The sequence below is a fragment of the Mytilus edulis genome, chromosome 9, assembly GCF_963676685.1.
Source record: "Mytilus edulis chromosome 9, xbMytEdul2.2, whole genome shotgun sequence".
In the NCBI taxonomy this organism is placed as follows: Eukaryota; Metazoa; Mollusca; class Bivalvia; order Mytilida; family Mytilidae; genus Mytilus; species Mytilus edulis.
Window position 1 is genome coordinate 64,125,414 of NC_092352.1, and position 24,147 is coordinate 64,149,560.

The following is a 24,147-nucleotide window of genomic DNA, read 5'->3' on the forward strand; positions in this document are numbered from 1 at the left end:
TCTACCATTGGAGGTAGCGAAATTACATGATTTGACAGGAGAGCGAAATAAACAAGGGGAGCAATTTTATCGAACCGCATTCCGGACGATAGGTTTGAATCAAAATTCTGTGGACGGATTCTCAGAAGGCATCGAGGGTAAATGCAGATCTCTTTCACTAATATTCGTAATCGTTACATTTCACACATATTCAGAATATTGTAGCCTATAATTATAAAAATCTTATTTACTTTTGAATATTAAGAATTAAGTAGTTTGTACATTAGTATATGCCAAACAAAATTTGCATCAATTCAGTATATTTTGAACTTGACTCATGATTTATTGAAGATGACAGATGTGTGCAGCGTAACGTTTACACTGCATTTGTACAAGGTTTTCAATGTCATTCGTCGACGTTGTAGTAAAATTTAGCAACGTCATAGGTGTAACGTTATTTTGGACTTTGAAAAATTTTGGCAGCGAAAAGGTTAATTAAACGGGTCCGCCGTTCCATCTATAGCTTCGCACCAGTGTAGCGATAAGTGAACACAACAGGGGTCCAGTTTACCGTTACCTGTAATAAACTGATTAAATAATGTCCATGTCCATGGACACTTTTTCATAACTGAGAACATATTTTCATAGGAAATTTTGTCCATGGACATTATTTCACGAGGGACACTGATTAGATCATATAAAATTGCATATAAACACAGAGAATGCTAGGCCTGGCATCCTTTGCCAAAAAAAAATCCTTCTTTTTCTCCCATGTGCCTTTGGACTTCTGTTTGGAATTTTAGATTTTCCATATTCGGTATACATTCTGATGTAAGCTGAAACTATATCGGCTCCATCTGGCAAAAATCACGCCATTATGGTTTTTTTCTTATAGTTTGTCCATGTTTGTCCAAGTATTTGTATAGTAAGAAGGATTGGAATCTCGTGGACTTTTGCATATGATATAGCATGACTGTGTTATGTGTCATCTTACGATTCAAAGACAAATCCTTAGTTTGCCAATGTGAAACTGCTGACCCAGTGAATCATTCATAGACCAAATTTAAATTTTACGGCACTAATGGTATCCATAAACAGTTGAATAACATTTTTACATGTTGAATATATGCATGTATAAATATCTGCGGTTTTAATTTCGCTTTTGTGTTTATTTTCTTTATTCTATATTTTGTCACTTGTATACATTAAAAATTAATAATAATCATTGTAATAAATTGTTTGTAATTATACTGCTCTTTAAGGGCGTACTTGATTGACAATAAAAATATTGTATTATGTTTTTTTCTTAGTTTGTCCAAGTATCTGTATAGTAAGAAGGATTGGAATCCCGTGGATTTTTGCATATGATATAGCATGGCTGTGTTATGTGTCATCTTACGATTCAAAGACAAATCCTTAGTTTGCCAACGTGAAACTGCTATAGCATGTTTAAATTACGGTTGATTTGTCATATATAGTACTACTACGCAATTAAGATTATACAAATAAACTTTTTTTAAGAGCCAGTCTGCCATAAAACAATGCAAAATCTCATATTTCGTCCAAATTGGTAATTACAACTTTGCAACATTATATATATTTCCAAAATCTTTGGCTATTTAGGAGTAAAAATTAAAAAAAATGTTTCTTAATTCACACTATTTTCCATTTAACATAAAATTGAGAATGGAAATAGGGAATGTGCCAAAGAGACAACAACCCGACCATAGAAAAAAACAACAGCAGAAGGTCACCAACAGGTCTTCAATGTAGCGAGAAATTCCCGCACCCGGAGGCATCCATCAACTGGCCCCATAACAAATATATACTAGTTCAGTGATAATGAACGCCATACTAATTTCCAAATTGTACACAAGAGACTAAAATTAAAACAATACAAGACTAACAAAGGCCAGAGGCTCCTGACTTGGAACAGCCTTATTTGCATATTTGTGAGTAATTAAAAAAAAATGCAAAAATAATCACCATATTTAGGTACTTTTTAAAGGTCTGGATAATTGATACATCTCTTAAATATAACATTATCTTGTTATATTTTGCAAAGAACATCATTAAAAAAATGCATTTTGAGGTTTTTTTTACCTTTTAGCAGGTTGTCAGAGAGGTTCGTGCAACAGATGTATAAGATAACTTGCATGTGGTACAGTTACTCAGTAGGTGTTTTCTCTCAAGATCATATTTATTATTTTTAACTTTTAGGATTTTTTTAAAGGTGCATATCAGTTCTAAGACAAGTAAACAAATTTAGCTTGGCAAATAATGGGAAGTTAGTAAAGAATGCTCCCAAAATATCTATAAAATGCACTAAATGTAATAGTTGTTGCCCCTTAATATTTTAACTCAAACTGATCAAAGTAGACTTATATTCCGGACAATAACTTTAGTTTAAGTGTATAGATCTCTATGATTTTGTTCAGAAGGTTCAATACCACAAAAGGAAGGTTGGGATCGATTTCGGGGATGATGGTCCCATCCGTTTAGGAATTATGGCCCAAAAGGGGCCCAAAAGAAGCTTTTTATAGTTTAAGGATAATAACTTGTGTATAAGTATTTTAATTGCTCTGATACTGTACCACAATGTTTAAAACCACAAGTAGAAGGTTTGGATTCATTTTAAATAATGGGTTATGGGTTCAAAGTTAGGAAGAAAGGGGTCAAAAACAAGCATTTTTCTAGTTTCAAGACAATAACTTGTGTGTAATTGTATGGATATCTCTATAATTGTACCACAATGTTTCATATAACAAATCGGAGTCTGGGATTAAGTTTTGGATTAATTGCCCAAAATATGTAGGAATTAGGGGCCAAAAAAGGGCCTAAAAGAAGCATGTTTCTAGTTTCCAAACAATAACTTGGGTTTAAGTGTATGGATCTCCTGTAATTGTACTACAAGGGGGATTTGTTTACCTTTTTTTTAAGGGATTTCTTTTTTTTCAGAATTTTTCAAATTTCAAATTTTGAAAAGTTTCAAGAAGAAATCTTCAATTGCACAGTATACAGTATTGGTCAATAGATTTGTTTGATCTTTGACAACATTTATTTTGTAACAAAAACCTTTATTTTGTCATAAATTCAATTACAATCCAAATTCAGACAGCATCAAGCTTGAACATTGTGACCAAATTTAATTTGCCCAAACTGTCAGGGTCCAACCACTGCGGTTGTATAAAGCTGCGCCCTGTGAAGCACCTGGTTTTCACATATGACAGTCTTTTAAAAAGCATGTTATATGAAACAGAGTTGTGAACATACTTGTTCTTCAAAATATCTTCCTCTTTGAAACTTTTGATTGGAATGAAACCAATTATTGAGTGTCTAGATTAGAAAGTTGTGTCGATGAGAGCGTATGTGAAAAATTAAATCCAGATAAAAGAAAGACAGTTGAGGTGACCCTACTTCTTCAAAAATTGAAAGCTTTTCCAAAATTATCTTGAATGTCCTCTCTCCAAAGAGCATCTCTTTCCTGTTTGTTGATACTTTGTGATTTTGCTTTTTAGTTCCCTAACGGCTAACGTCGAAATGGACTTAGGTTTGCACTGCGTCTGTCTGTCAGTGGCCTGTCTATCTGTCAGTTCGGCAAATCAGACTTTTTTGTGCTTGTAGATTTTGATTTGATATTTGGCTTATTGATTTATCATGACAAGTTACAGGTCAAATTTATTTTTCACGCTTTAAGCTTTTCTCTTTTTTCAGTTTAAGCCCTTTCTCTAGAATTAAATTTTTGGTGAACTACTTACTCATTAGAAGATTTCTGTTCAAACGGAAATAACTTATTTTTTTAAAGACAAAATGACATTTTGGATGTTCAATTGTCTTTTCTTTGGTATTTAGTGGTTCAATTTTGTTCCAGTCTGATATTTGTGTGCAGAGTTGTGGTCTTTGGACATAGAAAATGCACTTAAATAGTCAGAATTCAACAAGTTTTTTCGTTATGCTTGAAGATTTTGTCTCGATAATTTTATGTAGTTTACACCATGACAAATTATAGAGCAATTTAAAATTTTGTTCCATTACAATGAATTTGTAACGGGTTTTGGACTATGTATTGCCATGCATTACTCACAGAATGCTTGTTTTTATCAAAATTTTCTCAACTCTGATGCTGCACAATTGTTTGATATTTAGTTAAAATAGATATTGATGACCTTATTATGCTAATTTTTTTCAGATCTATCAAACTTTTACTCTTTTTTGCTAATACCTTCATCATGTACATTCATGACTAAAAACTTGTATTTAGACCATTTTGCACGTTTTTCTTTACGGCAGACCACCATAATATTATATAAACAGTAAAATCATATCCCGATGATTTTAATGACAATGTCTGCTAAACAGTTTAACCATTTATCTGTGTATATTTGTTTTTATTACATGTGGTTATTGCAATTTGAAATATTTGTGTTTGTCTCAGATGGTAGTAATAGGCCAACTGTATCTTGCACATGTCTTATTCCCAAGCCTCAAATTGCAAGAGATTACATTCTAGGAGGAAACTTAACATTACTGTTATGTCTACTGTTCTCCCAGAATTGACATAGGGATTACTAACTGGTTCATGCCAGCGTCACAAAATTTCAGTTGCAGTTTTATCAGGAACTGTTAGGAGTATTCTCTTTATATTTGGCATAAAGCTTTATCACAATATACAAAATATAGCACTTTTCTAGGTAAGAGGCACAATTCTATGATATTCACAAAACTATTAAATCTTCCACTTTTCTGGAGATAGATAACATGAATGTACAAGGCTGTGCAGTTTGTATACATTTTCATACTATTTTAGAAAAGAAAATACTCCGATTTCATCTGAAGAAACGTGCTTAGAATTTTTAGTACTTTTACGATAGTTTTTTTGTCTAAATTGCAAGGGGCTGCATTCATGTTGAAACTCTATCTTTTATATGTTAAATATATAGTTTTATGAATCATTATCAAATACAACATGTTTTAAAAATTTACGACTGAACTCAATTGTGGCCACTTTGAATTTAGACAAAAAGCGTCTAAAAACTAGAATATTATAAAATGCTAAAATTGTGAAGAACTCATGATGATATTACCTGATGAGTTTGCATAGTATTGTAAATAAAACAGCCCATCTTTAAGTTTCTAAAGTAGTTTTCTTTGGAACAAGTTTATATTTTGAACATATTGTAAAAATGCTCAGTTTAGGGGGAAAAAAGGCAAAAAAGGGGTTTTACCGGGTTTACTTCGTATATTTTCTAATTCAAACTAAGTTAAACTTGGTTTATTCAATTAATATAACCAGTAAACATTAGTTCAGTCATTATTTTTCTGATATTTTGACTATCACATACTTTTGAAGAAAAGTTTCTATTGAAACAGATAAAAAAAAATCAAAAATTCGGCAAAATTGCCATCATGCCTATCTTTAATTATTATTTTATTGTAAGAAGGTATCATTTGCCGAGCACCATTTTCTTGCATTTTGTAGAAAATATATAATCTTCATGAAAAATTACATTTTTTTTTAAATAAAACATGATCTTACAAGATTCAAGCCTTTAAAAATATACAAATTTTGCTAAATTGGCACTTTTTCAAAACCATGCAATTTCAACTTGTCAGTAGGGGTATTGAGAAATGTCACAACTTTTTGAATTATCCTAATTTCCTTTCACTTTAAGGTAAAATTGAGAATGGAAATGGGGAATGTGTCAAAGAGACAACAACCCGCCCAAATAAAAAACAACAGCAGAGGGTCACCAACAGGTCTTCAATGTAGCGAGAAATTCCCGCACCCGGAGGCGTCCTTCAGCTGGCCCCTAAACAAATATATACTAGTCCAGTGATAATGAACGCCATACTAATTTCCAAATTGTACACAAGAAACTAAAATTAAAATAATACAAGACTAACAAAGGCCAGAGGCTCCTGACTTGGGACAGGCGCAAACATGCGGCGGGGTTAAACATGTTTGTGAGATCTCAACCCTCCCCCTATACCTCTAACCAATGTAGTAAAGTAAATGCATATAACAATACGCACATTAAAATTCAGTTCAAGAGAAATCCGAGTCTGATGTCAGAAGATGTAACCAAAGAAAATAAACAAAATGACAATAATACATAAATAACAACAGACTACTAGCAGTTAACTGGCATGCCAGCTCCAGACTTCAACTAAACTGACTGAAAGATTATGATTTCATCATATGAACATCAGGCACAATCCTTCCCGTTAGGGGTTTAGTATCATACCATCATAACATATATGAGAAGAACATAACCCGTGTCATGCCAACAACTGTTTTTAGAATAAATGTGTTTAGTTCCGATGCAAAGACCTTATCAGTGACTCAATATTAACGCACAAATATGCAATCTTTAATGACTTGACAACAGTATCGTAATTATATCCCTTCTTAATAAGTCTATTCAAAGGTTTTGTAAGTTTCTGAGGTGAATACTGACACCTTTGTGCTTTATAAAGAATATTACCATAAAAAATTGGATGTGAAATACCTGAACGTATTAGAAGTCTGCATGGTGTTTGTTAAGATATTTGTTATCATTAAGCTGTAATTTTTCTATAAATCAAACAAAAATCTGGTCAAAATACCCTAAAATAGACTTAAAATGGCCTTTTTCAGAACAGAAATGGACAATTATCGAATGTTCGACATACACAAATAATGGCTGAATAATTTTTCAAAATATTTTGCACAAATAGTTATTACATATAAGGTATCGAAAATACAAAATATCAGCCTGATTGGAATATTTTGGATTTGGACCATTTTGCATGTTTTTATCACAGACTTGGCTCTTAAATCAATCAAAAAGGATATTGCATAGTGTCTTCTTGATAAGATTTCATTTATGGTCCATTACCAGAGCTTGGACGATCCGATGATGAATCTACTTGACCACTGTTGGGTTACGGGCCGAGACATCAGAGAGTCCGATCGTGGCTAAACTTGTTCAATGGCCGAAAAATTGGGTCTCACTAATTAGCGACAACAAGCGTCAAGAAGCGACAACAAGCGTCAACAAGCGACAAGAAGCGACAACAAGAATTATTTTAGCGACAACAAGCGACAAGAAGACTATTTAGCGACAAGAAAACATTTTTTTTTTATTAGATTATTAGAAATTTGTATTTAATGTTTTTTTTTAAATATATGAGCAGATATGTCTAATTAAAATGTTTTATTATATATATATATAGATAGACCGTCGAAGAAATGAAACATTTGTGAGGAAGAAAGAGATTGTGAACATTCACATTTCAATTTTCTTTTCCTCCTGTTTGATTTCAGTTCTTTGTATTTTACAATTTGTGTCAATATTTTCAGGACAATGATGCACAAATAATTCATTTTGCGAGCTTAATATATATTGCACGAACAGAGTTTTAAAAAACAAGTTATAAGATAAATAATATGCTCTAAAACACAAAGAAAGTAATCTCATAATACAATAATTAAACGTAATACTGGCTGTTATTCATAATAGATGATAAAATATTATGTAAATAATGTTTCATTTTTTTCTATCAATTTTAACTTTCTTGTCGCTAAAATTATTTTCTTTTGCATATTCTTTTAATATTTATTGCAATAATTAATTTTAATTAAAAAAAAAATGTTTTCTTGTCGCTAAATAGTTTCTTGTCGCTTGTTGTCGCTAAAATAATTCTTGTTGTCGCTTCTTGTCGCTTGTTGACGCTTGTTGTCGCTAAAATTCTTGTTGTCGCTAATTAGTGAGACCGGAAAAATTTAAAAATGCTAAATTACGTATACCAAAATCTAGATAATAGAACGATATGACGTGTTTCATTATGCCGAACAAAATATCAATAATTCAATTGATAAATGAATTAAAAAAATGTTTGTTTTATTTTAGCACAGGTAAAGTTTTATATGTGTTGATAATCAAATATAATATTTTACGGGACCGCAGTACGTTGTTTAGATAACCCGTAGCAAAAAGTGGAGTTTACTGGGGATTTCAAGTTTTGGAAATTCCTGAAAATTTTGAGAAGATGAAAAGCGACTAATTTTGCCATCTATGAATTTATGAAGATGCTTATAATGGGTTTTACTTAATTTCATAATACTATTGTGACCATTTATAATCGTTTTGTACAGTTGTACTGACTAACAAGTGAAGTAAACTAAGTAAGTGGTAAACTTAGAAAAAAAATTAGATAAATTCTGTTAGACAGTTTCCATTTGATTTTCTGAATTTTTTTTTATTGCACAGCAAAGCAGCATACTTTTTTCAAATATTAAGAATCCCTGTCCGTTTTGTTAGGCAGTTACCATTTGATTTTCTGATTTTTTTTTTATTGTACAGCAAAGCGGGATCACCCCTACCCTATAATCCGACAGTCCCATAATCCGACAGTCCTTTAATCCGACAGCCCGATAGTCCGACAGTCCTATAATCCGACAGCCAGATAGTCCGATGCACGGTCACTTGTCTCTAAAAAGTATGCTTATATAGACATGGAACTTTTGTAAATTGGTATATTTTTTCACACAGAAAATTAACAAATCAGTCAGTATGACGTCTTGAACAGGACCGCAATAATCCCATACGAATCAGAAATGAACGGAATCCGGGTCCGTTCACCTTAAAACATAATCGCTCTGATTCAAATTCGACCCATTCACTTTCACACCCTACACGTTCTTACCAAAAGTCTGTTTGCACCCTATACGTTTGCTTTTGTTTATTATGAAAACAATGATAAACATATTTATAGCAATACTATTACTGCCCAATTAATATACTAACCAAAACTCGATTTTTTTTCATTATTTCATACATGTCATAATAAATTGACATTCTAAAACATTTTTTTGTGTTGATGGTTTGGTAAGAGACTTGCAATGACAATATGTTTTTTTCATTGTTTCCAAATAAAGAGGCATTCTGGCAACGGTTTTGTGTTGAATAAATCTAAATCATGTTTTGGTTAGTGTATTTGTATTGCTATAAAAAAAAATCATTGTTTCTTAATAAAGTGCCTTTCTTATTTCGTGCAGTCATAGGTCTTAACCGCTATCTGCTTTGTCTGCGTACTGTCTTTATGTCATTGCCCATCTTCATTCCAATCTTTTTCACATAATTGGTGTCATGTCGTGATGATTCTATGACTAGGGATGCTCAGGTCCTTATGATAATTTACATATAAGTGTTATCTTTTATCAGCAAAGAGTTCAGGTTTTGGCAATCAGTAAACCAAAAAAATACTAGATAGTACAGCGGTTTATATTGCCATACAAGCTAGAGCAATGATAAGGTATTATAAATAGACGCAATTTAAGTTAAGATTTCATTCCAAATCATAACTATGAAACCGTTCTGAAAGTGGTTTTGCATCAAGTTTTTGTGTTAACCTGTTATGGCCCTTTTCAAGGTGTTGTTTACTGGTATCTGAGATCAATTTAAGCTGTTAACTGTTTGTATTGCCCTCCCTCAAGAAGGGATTTAATTTATATCCCATATTGATGCATTCCACTTTTTAAATTTTAGACACTGCTCGCGTTTCAGCAGTATGCTAATACGCTTTTAAAAAGACAATCATCCTTTGCAGCAGCATGGCTTCGTATCGGACCATCCGATTGTCAGATTAGCGGACTGTCGGACTATCGGACTGTCGGACTAATGGACTGTCGGAATTTCGGGGTGTTGGATTATAGCTAAGCTCCCCAGCAAAGCATCATACTTTTTTCATAAATATTAAGAATCTCGGTACCTTAGCCCAATTCACTTTGGCCCCCTTTCAATTTAGCACCATACACATTTGAACCCAAAGTGTGTTTGCACCTTCCAGAAAAAATTAAAAAGCCTTGCAAGACATCATACTTATTTGGATTAGTTCACTTAAGACACTTCAGGAGAAAATGGTTCAGGGATTAAAAAATCCACTAGCCCGACGCCCGGGACTTGATCATTTATGCCTCGGGCAATTAAAATGTGTAATCCGATATGCCCGCCAGGCTAGTAACAAAAAATTCTTGACGTTTCCAAAATAGAAAGTGAAAAATCCCTTTATCACTATTCTATGACAATATTAGCCAATTCGATTCAATTAAATCATCTGGGATTCCAAGAATTTGAACTGGTTTGTACAGGTCCTGTTGTACATATTTTAAAAATAGAACGAATAACTCTGGCATGTCTGGGTGGCCTGGTATCATGTGTTGATTGCAATTCTCGTACTTTAAAAATTGATTTCTCATACCATGGCTTGGGGTATTGTACATTGCTTATTGTGCCGAGATTTTCAATTAACGGTATTTGGGGGTATGATGTATTGATTGGTATTGACCTGTCTTGTTGCACAGCTCTTGAGCACGAAACCATGCAACATAATATTTCTTAATATCTTAGTACGGGAACCCCAGGAACTTCGTCAGTTCCAAAACGAAAAACGGTAGATGAAAGGAGTAACGAGGCTGAAAATTCATCCCCTAAAAATGCTTAATACGACAGGGAAAAGCCGCAGAAAAAAATTAATAGTGTCCAGGACAGAAGGGCTGCCAAGTCTTTAGCGCGAGACTTCCACATGTTCATGCTTATTTGGCGTCATTTTCCTTTGATCTATTGTTTTTTCTCTTTGATCTTTACAATTTGGCCAAAAAATCACGCATTCACTTCCTGAAAAGTTGGCAGAACTATGACACACTGATTCCCCTGGCAAGGTTGGCTGTTGATGATGAAAAAAACAGACAATGCTCTGTGAATATTGCCGTTAGTTGCCCCAAGCACGCATATAAAAAGTCTGCTTTGAACATGTTGAATGTGAGAACAACTAAGTTAGGTTAAGCACCAAAAGAATAAATAACAGATCAACAAAAATTATTAAATACAGTGTATAATGTCTCCTTAAAAACAAAGGACACCCACTTTGTATTATGCAGCAAACTCTTGATTTTTAAGGCATACTAGGGCTAGCAGGTCATTTTTGATGGACTAGCAGTTCTTCCAACAGGGCTAGTAAAATCCTGCTGCCAATATGTCCTGGGCTAGTTAGGTGTAACAAAAAATTTTAACCCCTGTGGTTAGGGGTTTCAGGTGCTCCACAGTTCCATGACTCTGTGGCGTAGGTTTGGCCTACTCTGCTCTTGTAGTAGTGTAGTTATGTGTAGCCAATTGTTAGTTGGCTGAGTATTCAGAAATGCCTTTAGTTGGAAAATCATGCAGAATTGAGTGCTTTTTAGTTGTAATTTTTTTATACAGGTCCCGGCTTTCGCTCAGATAATTCCCATCTTCTCTGACATTTTTCTCCTGTACCGGTACTTTATATGCTGCGTAGACTTGGGGTAATTGTAATTGTAATCACTAATCAGCTGTAATTGATTACAATTTTTCAAGTAATCATAGTAATCCTTAATCAGCCAAAAATCTGATTACATGTAATTTAATTTAATCAATTACTTTTCAAAATACCCTGTAATTCTGATTACTTTTTGATTACATTCTGATTACAATGAAAAAAAAATTGAACTGTGTTTATGGTCAATAAATGTAATTCTTATTTAATAAATATTCAACATGTTAAAATAGTTTGGTTTACTCTATAGCATTTTATAGATGTGTATACTTCAGTAAAAAATAAACTGTTATTAGTACTGTGTTGAAAAGTCATCATTAGCCTTACAATTTTATGTCTCTGGCCTTAGTAAAAGTTATTGTACATTTATTCACAATTTAAAGATGTTCATATATATATATTTGATAAAAACTGTTATATTTAAGTAATAATTATGTTATACTTTTCTTTAACCCTAAATTATAATCTTTTGTTAATATTGTGATTTTTGTCAACTTTGATTGACTGGTAGGAAACCAATTAAGGTTTGTTTTTATTGCAATTTTTAATTGAATATAGCTGTAGGACAATGCAAACTCTTTATAAAGCTATATTCAATTGAAGCTAAATAATTCAGATATCAATGATGGCAAAGTGTAATGGGTCATGACCAGTGATTCAATGTTCATGTATGTATGTCGTGAACTTTTGTGGTTTATTAAATAGATGAAGTTTGAAGTTATCATTTTATAATATATAAAACAAAATCCTTTCTAAAAAGTACTATAGTTGTTTTAAACGTTAATTCATTCACATCATTCAAATCGGTTATATTTTTAAATTCATTGTAATCAGATGTAATCATGATTACTTTGCCAATGTAATCATTAATTTAATCAGACACTTTCACTTTCAGAAATGATGTAATCATTAATTTAATTTAATTGTACAAATGACAAAGTAATTGTAATTTAATCAATTACATTGAAAGTAATCGGACCCATCTCTGAATTGCTGTGTGTTTGACATCCTGCTGTGTTACTACGCTGTTCTCAAGTTGTATTTCTTTGGCTTCCTGTGCTGTTGTTTTTGCAAGGAAATCAACCTCCTCATTGTCAGTTATATTGGCATGTCCTGCTGTCCATAATAAAAAACATTTTCCTATAACGGTATACCTAATATAACATTATATTTTAGGTATATATATATATAGGTGAAACAATTTTTGAGACAAGTCCCTGTGGCAGGATCCCCACACACTTCGCACAATGCATATTTGCGTATTGACAGCTATGTTAACTATTTACTATAGTAGGCTATAAAAGGCCCAAAAATGACAAATATAAAACATTTCAAACAAGAAAATAACAGTTTGATTTATGTACAAAACAATAAATGAAGAACAAATTTGGTAAACAGCAACCAATGACAACCATTTGTCCACACACTGGCACACAGGAACATACAGAATGAAGTGGGGTTGACCTGTTTGATGGTACCAAACCTTCTAAAAATCTACACAGGGATGTAACAGTAAAACATAAAAAAAACACTATAAAAATCAGTTGAAAAGAGCTTAACTCGTCAGGTCAAGTTGACAATATAAAGCACTAAAATACAATTGTCATGGGAGCTCATATTTGTTTTTTAATGCTTAGAATTTAAAATAGTTTTAGAAGCTTTATTGTAGAATTTCACCAATATTTGCAAACTCGGGAGTGATTTCTATGTCATCATGGTCATATTGAATTTAATTTCTCAGTCCAGGCAAGGACGTCAAGTGGATTGCACTGGTTTTTATAGTGTTTACTGGAATTTGTTTTCTTATTCATTTACGGGTAACTTGATGTGAAATTGCTGACTATGAGTCTTCATTTATTACATGCATGCACAAACGTATTAATGTTGGTAAAAATTAATATTGGATGTAACAAAACATTTTTTTGTTTTTTTTTCCAGAAAATATACACATTTTAGATGTTCAAAGGATGTGCTTAACCAGGTTGTACAGTTAAATTTACAGGACAAAAGGTGATTTTTTTGTTTTTAAATTGTTTCCCCCTGATAATTCAGGTGTGGGTGGTGGGTGGGTAGTTGGTTAGTAATACATTTGTTAAATACAAGAAAAATGCATGTGAAACCATGTTAGCTGCAAATTTTTAGGTTATTATTACATGTAACCAATTTTTGTGGTTTATTAGATAACATTTGAAGCTATTATTTCATAACATATCAAATTAAATCCTTTCTCAAAAATGCTATAGTTATACATTTGTATTAAACGTTTATTCATTCACATCATTCAAAATGTGTTTTTTTTAAATTCATTGTAATCAGATGTAATCATATTTACTTTGCCAATGTAATCATTAATTTAATCAGATTCTTTCAGAAATGATGTAATCATTAATTTAATTCAAACGTTTAAATGACGAAGTAATTGTAATTTAATCAATTAATTGAAAGTAATCAGACCCATCTCTTGTTGTTGTTCATAGTTGTCATCCCTTGTCATTAACTTTTACTAAAATCTTATCCTCTGAAACTACTGGCCCAAATTTGACCAAACTTGGCCACATTTATTCTGTGACTCAATGAAAGTAAATTTTAATTTTCACATTTACTGATCTCGTTGAGTTGTGCACCTTTCAGTAGCAAAAGTGATAAAGTTGTATAATTTATTTTTGATTTTGAGTTATTTCCCTTTGAATAGAATTGGTGTAATTAATAAGTACATAGATAGAAGGTCTATCAATGACTGGATCTGTTTTTTTAATCCCCTACCGATAAAGTCAAAGGGGACTTTAGGTTTGCACTCTGTCCATCTGTCTGTCTGTCTTGCTGACTGTCCTTCAGTCAGTCCGCCAAATCATATTTCCACACTTTTTTTTTCATGCTTGAAGATATCTATTTAATCTTTGTTGTATAGTTTAATCATGACAAATTACAGATCAAGTTTGAATTTTGTTCCAGTGTGATGATTTTATGCAGAGTTATGGTCCTTTGACTTAAAAAAAATGTTTATTAATAAACATGTATTGATTCTGAGCCAAGTTTTCAAGTTGGTCCTAATCTGGGGTGTGAAATTAAAGAACAAACAGCCAATTGTTTATGCGCATATGGTAACGCATCTTGGTTGTAACTTGAAAGTATTATGACGTTGTGTCTAGCTTGGCTGAATGCGTCAGATACGAACATCACATTTCCCGTATTTCACAATGATATTCCAATATGATAAACACGTCAACATACGTTTAGTAAATAAAAAAAAGAGATACAGCAGCCATAAATATTTAAGAGAAATCATACAAAAATGAATGCATAAGACCATAAAGACTAACTCTTAGAATTTCCAGTTTTTGGAAAGATTAGAACTTGTTCTAAATCTTTACTAAGGCACTGGCCTCCCTATCAACACGACAGGTTAGCTATTGTTACTAAATGTATTCACACTGAAATATAGTTCCCTATGGTTCTCATGTATGCACACATAATACACATATAAACTGAAAAAATAGGTACATTATTGGAGCAGTTCATTCAAGAATGTATGTCATTAAGGTGTGTTGATGTGCAAGCTTTTTCTAAAAGCATTTTGATTAGATGATTGGATATTGATACAATACTAGTTTGATTGACAACTGTCATTATCACTAAACAATCAGAGACAAGGTAGACCTTTAATGACAGTGTCCCACCTCCTAAACTGTCAATCAAATTGACCCCATTACTTATCAACCTTAGTCTTATATAATATACAGACCCTGGAATATACAATTCTTAATATACAAATATTTGACCTCATAATTGTATACACAAATGTATATATTGGATGTTTGATCAATATAAGGATGATAGATTTTTTTTATTGCCAATTACTTTTGATTTACATTACATAAAATGATTCTGTAAATTATATCTGAAAGATAAATGATTAATGGATTAACAAGATCTTTAAAAAAAATAAAATATGAATATAAATATGAATATATAAAAGGTATTCAAGTAAGGCCTATAATTTACTTGATAAATTTTCAATAATCATCTGTAATGAATCAACAATTTAGATTAATTCACTTTTTTTTTATCAGGAATTGGCTTGAAACAGTTTTAAAATTTAATTTTTTTTAATTATAACAAACCATTGTTTATTTGTTTATTCCCCATCAATCATTATGTCTATTTTAGTCATTTGAATTTTTATTAGAAATGAATATATATGTTTGCAATCAAGAAAGTCAAGAATCCACATTTCGATAAAATAAGTTTTTAAATTTGTTTACATTGAAAAAGTACATTTTCAATGCCCTGTGTTGAAAAATACTTTAAAACTTGATCAAAAGGCAACTTTTAATCTTCAATGTCATATAACCTCTGTTTCAACTTACAAAATGCTCTAAAACAACATGTTTAGATTATTTTTGTTGACTCTTTTAAAAGTTTTGAGCTGTTGGGATGGATTTTACATCTTACAAGTACAGTTGGTAACATTTACTAGAAGGATTTTTGATTTGCAATTTTTTTTTTTAGAAACATGTTCAGAACAGGTGACATTATTTCGATAAGATATAAACTGCAGTTTAAATACAATTGTGCAAATTTAGAGACCCAGCTTTATTTATGTCCATTTTTCCACACCATACCTTACTATGAAATAATTCAAACTACTCTTCTAATCTTTCCATGAGTGATTTCCATCACTTTGATTGTGATTTGCAGTTGAGCTACCATCAAAAGTAGTTGTAGTTTTGATCTATAAACACCAATTTTGACTTTTTAAACTTACTCATTCCCGTAAAACATTGTTAATCTTGTAATAAAGTTCAATTTTATGTAAACTGCCAAATTATAAAATTCTTTTAAAATAAGAAAAGATGCATTGTATTTTAACATTGCCAATGATAAAGATTTATTGTGCTCTCGCCATGTCCCTCACTGAAATCCTCTAGCTAATGTTTATGCAAAAGTTTTAAGAAATCAACAGTTGAAAGTGAATTTAAATCAAAACTTATATTTATTTATGTATTAATAGAAAAAAATCCTCTGGGAATATAATCACTTTTAAGAAGCTATACATTGATTGGAAAGATTGAAAACAAATTTTGATAGGTTGCAATTTTTTTTTAAAAAAGGATTTTTAAATTCATAAAACTCTATTCTTTTACATTTATTACGTTTTGAGAAATATTTTTTAGTTTCCAATGGAAAATTATTTCTTTCAGTTTACATGAAAATTGCTAGATATAGACGACATCTTTTCCGGCTGAAAGAGTAAAAACAGAAATTGTATTTCACATAAACTAGTCTGACCGTTCTTCTGTCCGTCCATAAACACTCCATAGTCTAAAATACTAGTAAGAAGATCTGGTATGATTGTCAATGAAACAACTATCTACCAGAGACCAAATGACATAGAAGTATGGCTTCAACAAGAAGCATAATTAATCCTAATAAAACTAAAAGTTGAGAATTTAGTCATTGGCAATGTCATCTTCCATTTTCGTTTTCAATAATTCTGTCAGAGAGGATGGAGAAACACAAACTTCTTTTTAAAGCGAGTTTAAGGAGATTTCAAACAATATTACATTGCAAGGACGGTGTTTCTGAAAGCTTACTTTTGAAGCTGAGATTCTCATTTCACTGAGGCTACAGAATGAGATCCGACAAATTCTGATGCATAAATATGATCTCTTGTATTATACTATAAATGATAGGTGTATATTGTTGCTATTGTTGAAAAATGATTTTAAAGGTCGATGACATATAGTTTTTGTGACTTTATTTGAAAGATAACACCAAGCACTTTCTTTCTTGAAATTCTTAAGAAGAAATCACTAGTAGGTATTTTTTAATACTGGAAACTTTTTTGATTCTTATGTATTATTTTTGGCAGGAATAAAATAAATCGTACCATTTTAAAATCAAACCACAAAGAATCTTTAACTCTACAATCTTAAATTGATAAATACAAATCTACTGTTAAATGAGAAAAAAGAATTATGCTTATTGGATTATTTCAAATTATAAACACACAAAATGGGGGTTGCTATAGTGACGTAACAACATTAGTTACCCTCAAATTTTTATTCATCATATTTTATTCCTAAAATCTAGAAATACCTTCAGTCAAAATTTTAAGAATAATTACACCTTATGTAAGAATGCTGCATATTTTTTGCACATTCTAACTTTTATTCCTCATTTCAAAAGAATTTGCCCTTTTTTCACCACTGCCGGTGAATTTGCCTCAAATACCATGGTATTTGCCATTTTGGATATTCCTTTTACTCTTGCTAGCCTGTTCTCTCCAAATTTATAGTATACGGAACCTTCCTCACTTATCCGGAATTACTAAGACAACATGGAATAAACGCTATTGATTATGTTAAACCGAAAACTGTAAGAGATACATACATATAAAGAGACAAAAAAGACGTCTGTACAGATGAACTATTTAGTGATGGAATAACAATGACGGTTACACATATAGATACTATGATGTTTCAAAAAGACAGCACTAACATACATGTATAACTCCGGCGGTACTACGATTACCATTCATAAGTACAGACAGTGTCAATCAAAATCTATTTGGTGTAACTAAACAAATATATCATGTTATGGAGGGCCATTTGCGAAAAAAATACCAGTCTTGGGAGCGAATTTTACTCGCCTAGCAGCTTGGGAAATTTCACAGTCCCATGACATATTTTTCGCAAAAAATCTCTGATAGAAACTTATAGGCTGTTTGGTCTTTAATTTTTTGATTTCAACAAAAATTGATTATACAGGGTTCTTTCATGTCTTTGAAATGCTGAATCTAATTTTTTTTTCACTTGATTCTGTTTTGGGGTCCAGATAATGATTTGCTAAATCATTTTCATGCAGAAAAAACTGGTTCGCTGTCAATCTGACAGCCTCTTGTTACATGTACATCCATTTATTATAAGTCCCCTACAAACAAAGTCAAAGAGAACTTAAGGTTTGCACTATGTCTTTTTGTCTGTCCATCTATCAGTCTGACAGATCAGTTTTCCACATCTTTTATGCCCCTGTCGTGGTGGAAAGGGCATTAAGTTTTACCCACATCTGGACATACATTTTATGTACTTCCAAAAATTTTGTTTCTGTTCTCTAACTTTAGTTTGCTAAAACCAAATGTTATGACACTTAGGGAGCTACCATTTGATTTTTATGGGGGGCTAGGATGAAAAATTGTGTCCTGCATTTTTTTTTAGTTGTAATCTCTGTCCTGCCTTTTTACTTTTCACTCTATACGGTCCTGCCTTTTTTTATTAGTTTATCCTAACTTTTTTTTACCTAAATTGTCATCCTGCCTTTTTTTTTTGCAAAGTGTCTCATCCTGCCTTTTTTTTTTACTCAAAACTCCTGTCCTGCCTATTTTTTTCAAATTTCATCCTAGCCCCCCCATAAAAATCAAATGGTAGCTCCCTTACATAAAATGCTTATTACCACAAAACACAGATCAAGTTTGAATTTTGGTTAAGTGCAAAGTTCAGGTCCTTTGACTTAGAAATTTCACTAGAATAATCAGTTTCCACACTTTTTTTATGCCCCTGCTTTAGCGAAAGGGGCATTTAGTTTTACCCTTGTCCCTCTGTATGTACAGCAGTCTGTACGTCAGTCTACATCCATTTTTCAGTATGTACGTCTGTATGTCCCAAAATTGGTTTCTGTTCTCTAACTTAAGTTTGCCTCAAACAAATGTTATGAAACTTATACACAATGCTTATAACCCCAAAACTCGGATGAAGCTTGAATTTTGGTGGCATCACTTTTTTATACGACCGCAAATTTTGAAAAAATTTTCGTCGTATATTGCTATCACGTTGGCGTCGGCGTCGTCGTCGTCGTCGTCGTCGTCCGGCGTCCGAATACTTTTAGTTTTCGCACTCTAACTTTAGTAAAAGTGAATGGAAATCTATGAAATTTTAACACAAGGTTTATGACCACAAAAGGAAGGTTGGTATTGATTTTGGGAGTTTTGGTCCCAACATTTTAGGAATTAGGGGCCAAAAAGGGCCCAAATAAGCATTTTCTTGGTTTTCGCACTATAACTTTAGTTTAAGTTAATAGAAATCTATGAAATTTTGACACAAGGTTTATGACCACAAAAGAACGGTTGGGATTGATTTTGGGAGTTTTGGTCTCAACAGTTTAGGAATTAGGGGCCAAAAAAGGGCCCAAATAAGCATTATTCTTGGTTTTCGCACAATAACATTAGTTTAAGTAAATAGAAATCAATGAAATTTAAACACAATGTTAATGACTACAAAAGGAAGGTTGGTATTGATTTTGGGAGTTTAGGTCCCAACAGTTTAGGAATTAGGGGCCAAAAAGGGACCCAAATAAGCATTTTTCTTGGTTTTCGCACCATAACGTTAGTATAAGTAAATAGAAATCTATGAAATTTAAACACAAGGTTTATGACCATAAAAGAAAGGTTGGGTTTGATTTTGGGAGTTTTGGTCCCAAAATAATAAGGGGCCCAAAGGGTCCAAAATTAAACTTTTGTTTGATTTCATCAAAATTGAATAATTGGGGTTCTTTGATATGCTGAATCTAACTGTCATGACTGTGTATGTAGATTCTTAACTTTTGGTCCCGTTTTCAAATTGGTCTACATTAAGGTCCAAAGGGTCCAAAATTAAACTTAGTTTGATTTTGACAAAAAATGAATCAGTTAGGTTCTTTGATATGCTGAATCTAAAAATGTACTTAGATTCTTGATTATTGGCCCAGTTTTCAAGTTGGTCCAAATCGGGGTCCAAAATTAAACTTTGTTTGATTTCATCAAAAATTGAATAAATGGGGTTCTTTGATATACCAAATCTAACTGTGTATGTAGATTCTTCATTTTTGGTCCTGTTTTCAAATTGGTCTACACTAAAGTCCAAAGGGTCCAAAATTAAACTTAGTCTGATTTTAACAAAAATTGAAATCTTGAAGTTCTTTGATATGCTGAATTCAAAAATGTACTTAGATTTTTTATTATGGGCCCAGTTTTCAAGTTGGTCCAAATCAGGATCTAAAATTATTATATTAAGTATTGTGCAATAGCAAGTCTTTTCAATTGCACAGTATTGCGCAATGGCAAGAAATATCTAATTGCACAATATTGTGAAATATCAAAAAAAAAATTAATTAGAGTTATCTTTCTTTGTCCAGAATAGTAAGCAAGAAATATCTAATTGCAAAATATTGTGCAATAGCAAGATTTTTTTTTAATTGGAGTTATCTTTCTTTGTCCAGAATCAACTTAAATCTTTGTTATATACAATATACAATGTATATTCACTTTTTACTACCAACTGATAAATTAAAATAATCTTTACCATTCAGTGATAACAAGCAGTTTTTTTACATCTTAATATTTTATGATGTATTTAAATGAGTAGTTATTGTTGCAAACTCCATTAGAAATTTTAATTGAGATTAGTTTTGGAATAAGGGAAAGGGGGATGTGATTAAAAAAATTGGGTTCAATTTTTCTCATTTGAAATTTCATAAATAAAAAAGAAAATTTCTTCAAACATTTTTTTGAGAGGATTAATATTCAACAGTATAGTGAATTGCTCTAAGAGAAACAAAAATTTTAAGTTCATTAGAACACATTCATTCTGTGTCAGAAACCTATGCTGTGTCAACTATTTAATCACAATCCAAATTTAGAGCTGAATCCAGCTTGAATGTTGTGTCCATACTTGCCCTAACCGTTCAGGGTTCAACCTCTGCGGTCGTATAAAGCTACGCCCTGCGGAGCATCTGGTTTTCTATGACGTCATATTTTGAGGGACCATCTATAATTGACCCTTAGTGGTGTTAATGTTAATGAAGATACTTGTATAAAACTATATCATTAGAATCAGAATTTTCTCTAGTTTATAATGAAATAAAAATAAATTGTACTTTTAATAGTACCAAAAAGTTTTATCCAGAGACAATGGGAAAAACATTGCATAATCTATGCATAAAAAACATGAAATCAGGCCATGTGCACACCCATGCAGACATGATACATGCACATTTTTCATATTCAAAACAGTATGAATTTCATAGGTTTTTACCTGGTCTTTCTAAAAATTTATGCTTCAGGCTACGTTCGCCTGCTTCGAAAAGAGATACAGTGGGTGCAAATAAGTTTTGCACTTTTCACTGCCAAAAAAACAGGATGTTTACAGTTTGTCTCCCCTTAAAACATGTGTATTTAATCTAATTTTAAAAAATTATTTTAATCATTCAACCTGTTTTAATTGAAGCTAATTAACTTAATTTTACAATTAAATATAAAAAACATGATACTTTTTTACCAATTATGTTGATAAAAAGGGACTTCCCTCCAAGTCTATTTTTAGTCGGGGGAATTACCCCTAGTTTTTAGCTCACCTGGCCTAAAAGGCCATGTGAGCTTTTCTCATCACTTGGCGTCCGTCGTCGTCGTCGTCGACGTCGTCGTCGTCGTCGTCGTCGTTAACAATTTTTCAAACATCTTCTCCTCTGAAACTACTGAATGGATTTGAATGAAACTTAACATGATTGTTCCTTAGTATATCCTGCACAAAATGTGCGCTTCGATTTTTGATCCGTCAAAAAACATGGCCGCCGTTACTTAAAATAGAACATAGGGGTCAAATGCAGTTTTTGGCTTATATCTCAAAAACGAAAGCATTTAGAGCAAATCTGACATGGAGTAAAAATGTTCATTAGGTCAAGATCTATCAGCCCTGAAATTTTCAGATGAATCAAACAAACCATTGTTGGGTTGCTGCCACTTAATTGGTAATTTTAAGGAAATTTTGCAGTTTTTGGTCATTATCTTGAATATTATTATAGATAAAGATAAACTGTAAACAGCAAAAAAGATCAGCAAAGTAAGATCTACAAATAAGTTAATATGACCAAAATTGTCAATTGACCCCTTAAGGGGTTATTGTCCTTTAATGACAATTTTTCACAATTTGTTCATCATATTTGCTAACTTTAAAAAATCTTCTCCTCTGAAACTGCTGAATGGATTTGGTTAAAACTTAGCATGGTTGTTCCTTAGATTATCCTGCACAAAGTGTGTGCTTTGACTTTTGATCCGTCAAAAAACATGGCCGCCGTTACTTAAAATAGAACATAGGGGTCAAATGCAGTTTTTGGCTTATATCTCAAAAACGAAAGCATTAAGAGCAAATCTGACATGGAGTAAAAATGTTCATTAGGTCAATATCTATCAGCCCTAAAATTTTCAGATGAATCAAACATCCAATTGTTGGGTTGCTGCCACTTAATTGGTAATTTTAAGGAAATTTTGCAGTTTTTGGTCATTATCTTGAATATTATTATAGATAAAGATAAACTGTAAACAGCAAAAAAGATCAGCAAAGTAAGATCTACAAATAAGTTAATATGACCAAAATTGTCAATTAACCCCTTAAGGGGTTATTGTCCTTTAATGACAATTTTTCACAATTTGTTCATCATATTTGCTAACTTTAAAAAATCTTCTCCTCTGAAACTACTGAATGGATTTGGTTAAAACTTAGCATGGTTGTTCCTTAGATTATCCTGCACAAAGTGTGTGCTTTGATTTTTGATCCGTCAAAAAACATGGCCGCTGTTACTTAAAATAGAACATAGGGGTCAAATGCAGTTTTTGGCTTATATCTCAAAAACGAAAGCATTAAGAGCAAATCGGACATTAGGAGTTATTGCCCTTTAAAGACTTTTTTCACAATTTGTTCATCATGTTGACTTACTTTAAAAAATCTTCTCTTATGAAACTGCTGTATCAATTTCAGCCAAACTTAGGCTAAATGAGTTTCAGAGTTTCAGAGTATCTAGTATAAATTTTATATTTCATTTCCTTGTATGTCAAGAAACATAGCTCCTATGGCTAAAATAGAACATAGGAGAAAATGATTTTTTTTTGCTTTTGAAGAAAATAGGACGATTCAAAGAACATTTAAATAAATTGAAAAGCCAAAATAATCATTGATGAGAGATTAAACAAAAAAAATTCAGGTGAGCGATTCAGGCTCTTGAGAGCCTCTTGTTTATAGGAAACTGTTTATAGCACCCTTAGATTTTTATACGACCGCAAAATTTGAAAATTTTTTCGTCGTATATTGCTATCACGTTGGCGTCGGCGGCGTCGTCGTCGTCGTCCAAATACTTTTAGTTTTCGCACTCTAACTTTAGTAAAAGTGAATAGAAATCTATGAAATTTTATCACAAGGTTTATGACCACAAAAGGAAGGTTGGGATTGATTTTGGGAGTTTTAGTCCCAACATTTTAGGAATTAGGGGCCAAAAAGGGCCCAAATAAGCATTTTCTTGGTTTTCGCACTATAACTTTAGTTTAAGTAAATAGAAATCTATGAAATTTTGACATAAGGTTTATGATCACTAAAGAAAGGTTGGGATTGATTTTGGGAGTTTTGGTTCCAACAGTTTAGGAATTAGGGGCCAAAAAAGGGCCCAAATAAGCATTATTCTTGGTTTTCGCACAATAACTTTAGTTTAAGTAAATAGAAATCAATGAAATTTTAACACAAGGTTTATGACCACAAAAGGAAGGTTGGGATTGATTTTTGGAGTTGAGGTCACAACAGTTTATGAACTAGGGGCCAAAAAGGGGCCCAAATAAGCATTATTTTTGGTTTTTGCACCATAACTTTAGTATAAGTAAATAGAACCTTAAGGTTTATGACCATAAAAGGAAGGTTGGGTTTGATTTTGGGAGTTTTGGTCCTTACAGTTTAGGAATAAGGGGCCCAAAGGGTCAAACATTGAACTTTGTGTGATTTCATCAAAAATTGAATAATTGGGGTTCTTTGATATGCCGAA

The 24,147-nt window shown here is 32.1% G+C and overlaps 1 protein-coding gene across 7 annotated transcripts in view; it reads left to right on the forward strand.

Moving 5' to 3' along the window:
* The first annotated feature begins 7,924 nt into the window (after positions 1–7,924).
* Positions 7,925–24,147, forward strand: part of LOC139488808 (uncharacterized) — a 55,668-nt gene continuing 39,445 nt past the window's right edge. For 2 of the 7 annotated variants that reach the window (XM_071274732.1, XM_071274736.1), the window contains exons 1-2: positions 7,925–8,146; positions 13,252–13,323. Coding sequence is in view for 2 of the 7 variants with exons in the window: in XM_071274730.1 (XP_071130831.1) it covers positions 8,045–8,063 (19 nt within the window). In the remaining 5 variants the exon portion in view is untranslated. The remainder of the gene's footprint in view (positions 8,147–13,251; positions 13,324–24,147) is intronic. The other 5 variants (XM_071274730.1, XM_071274731.1, XM_071274733.1 and 2 more) reach the window with 4 other exon arrangements.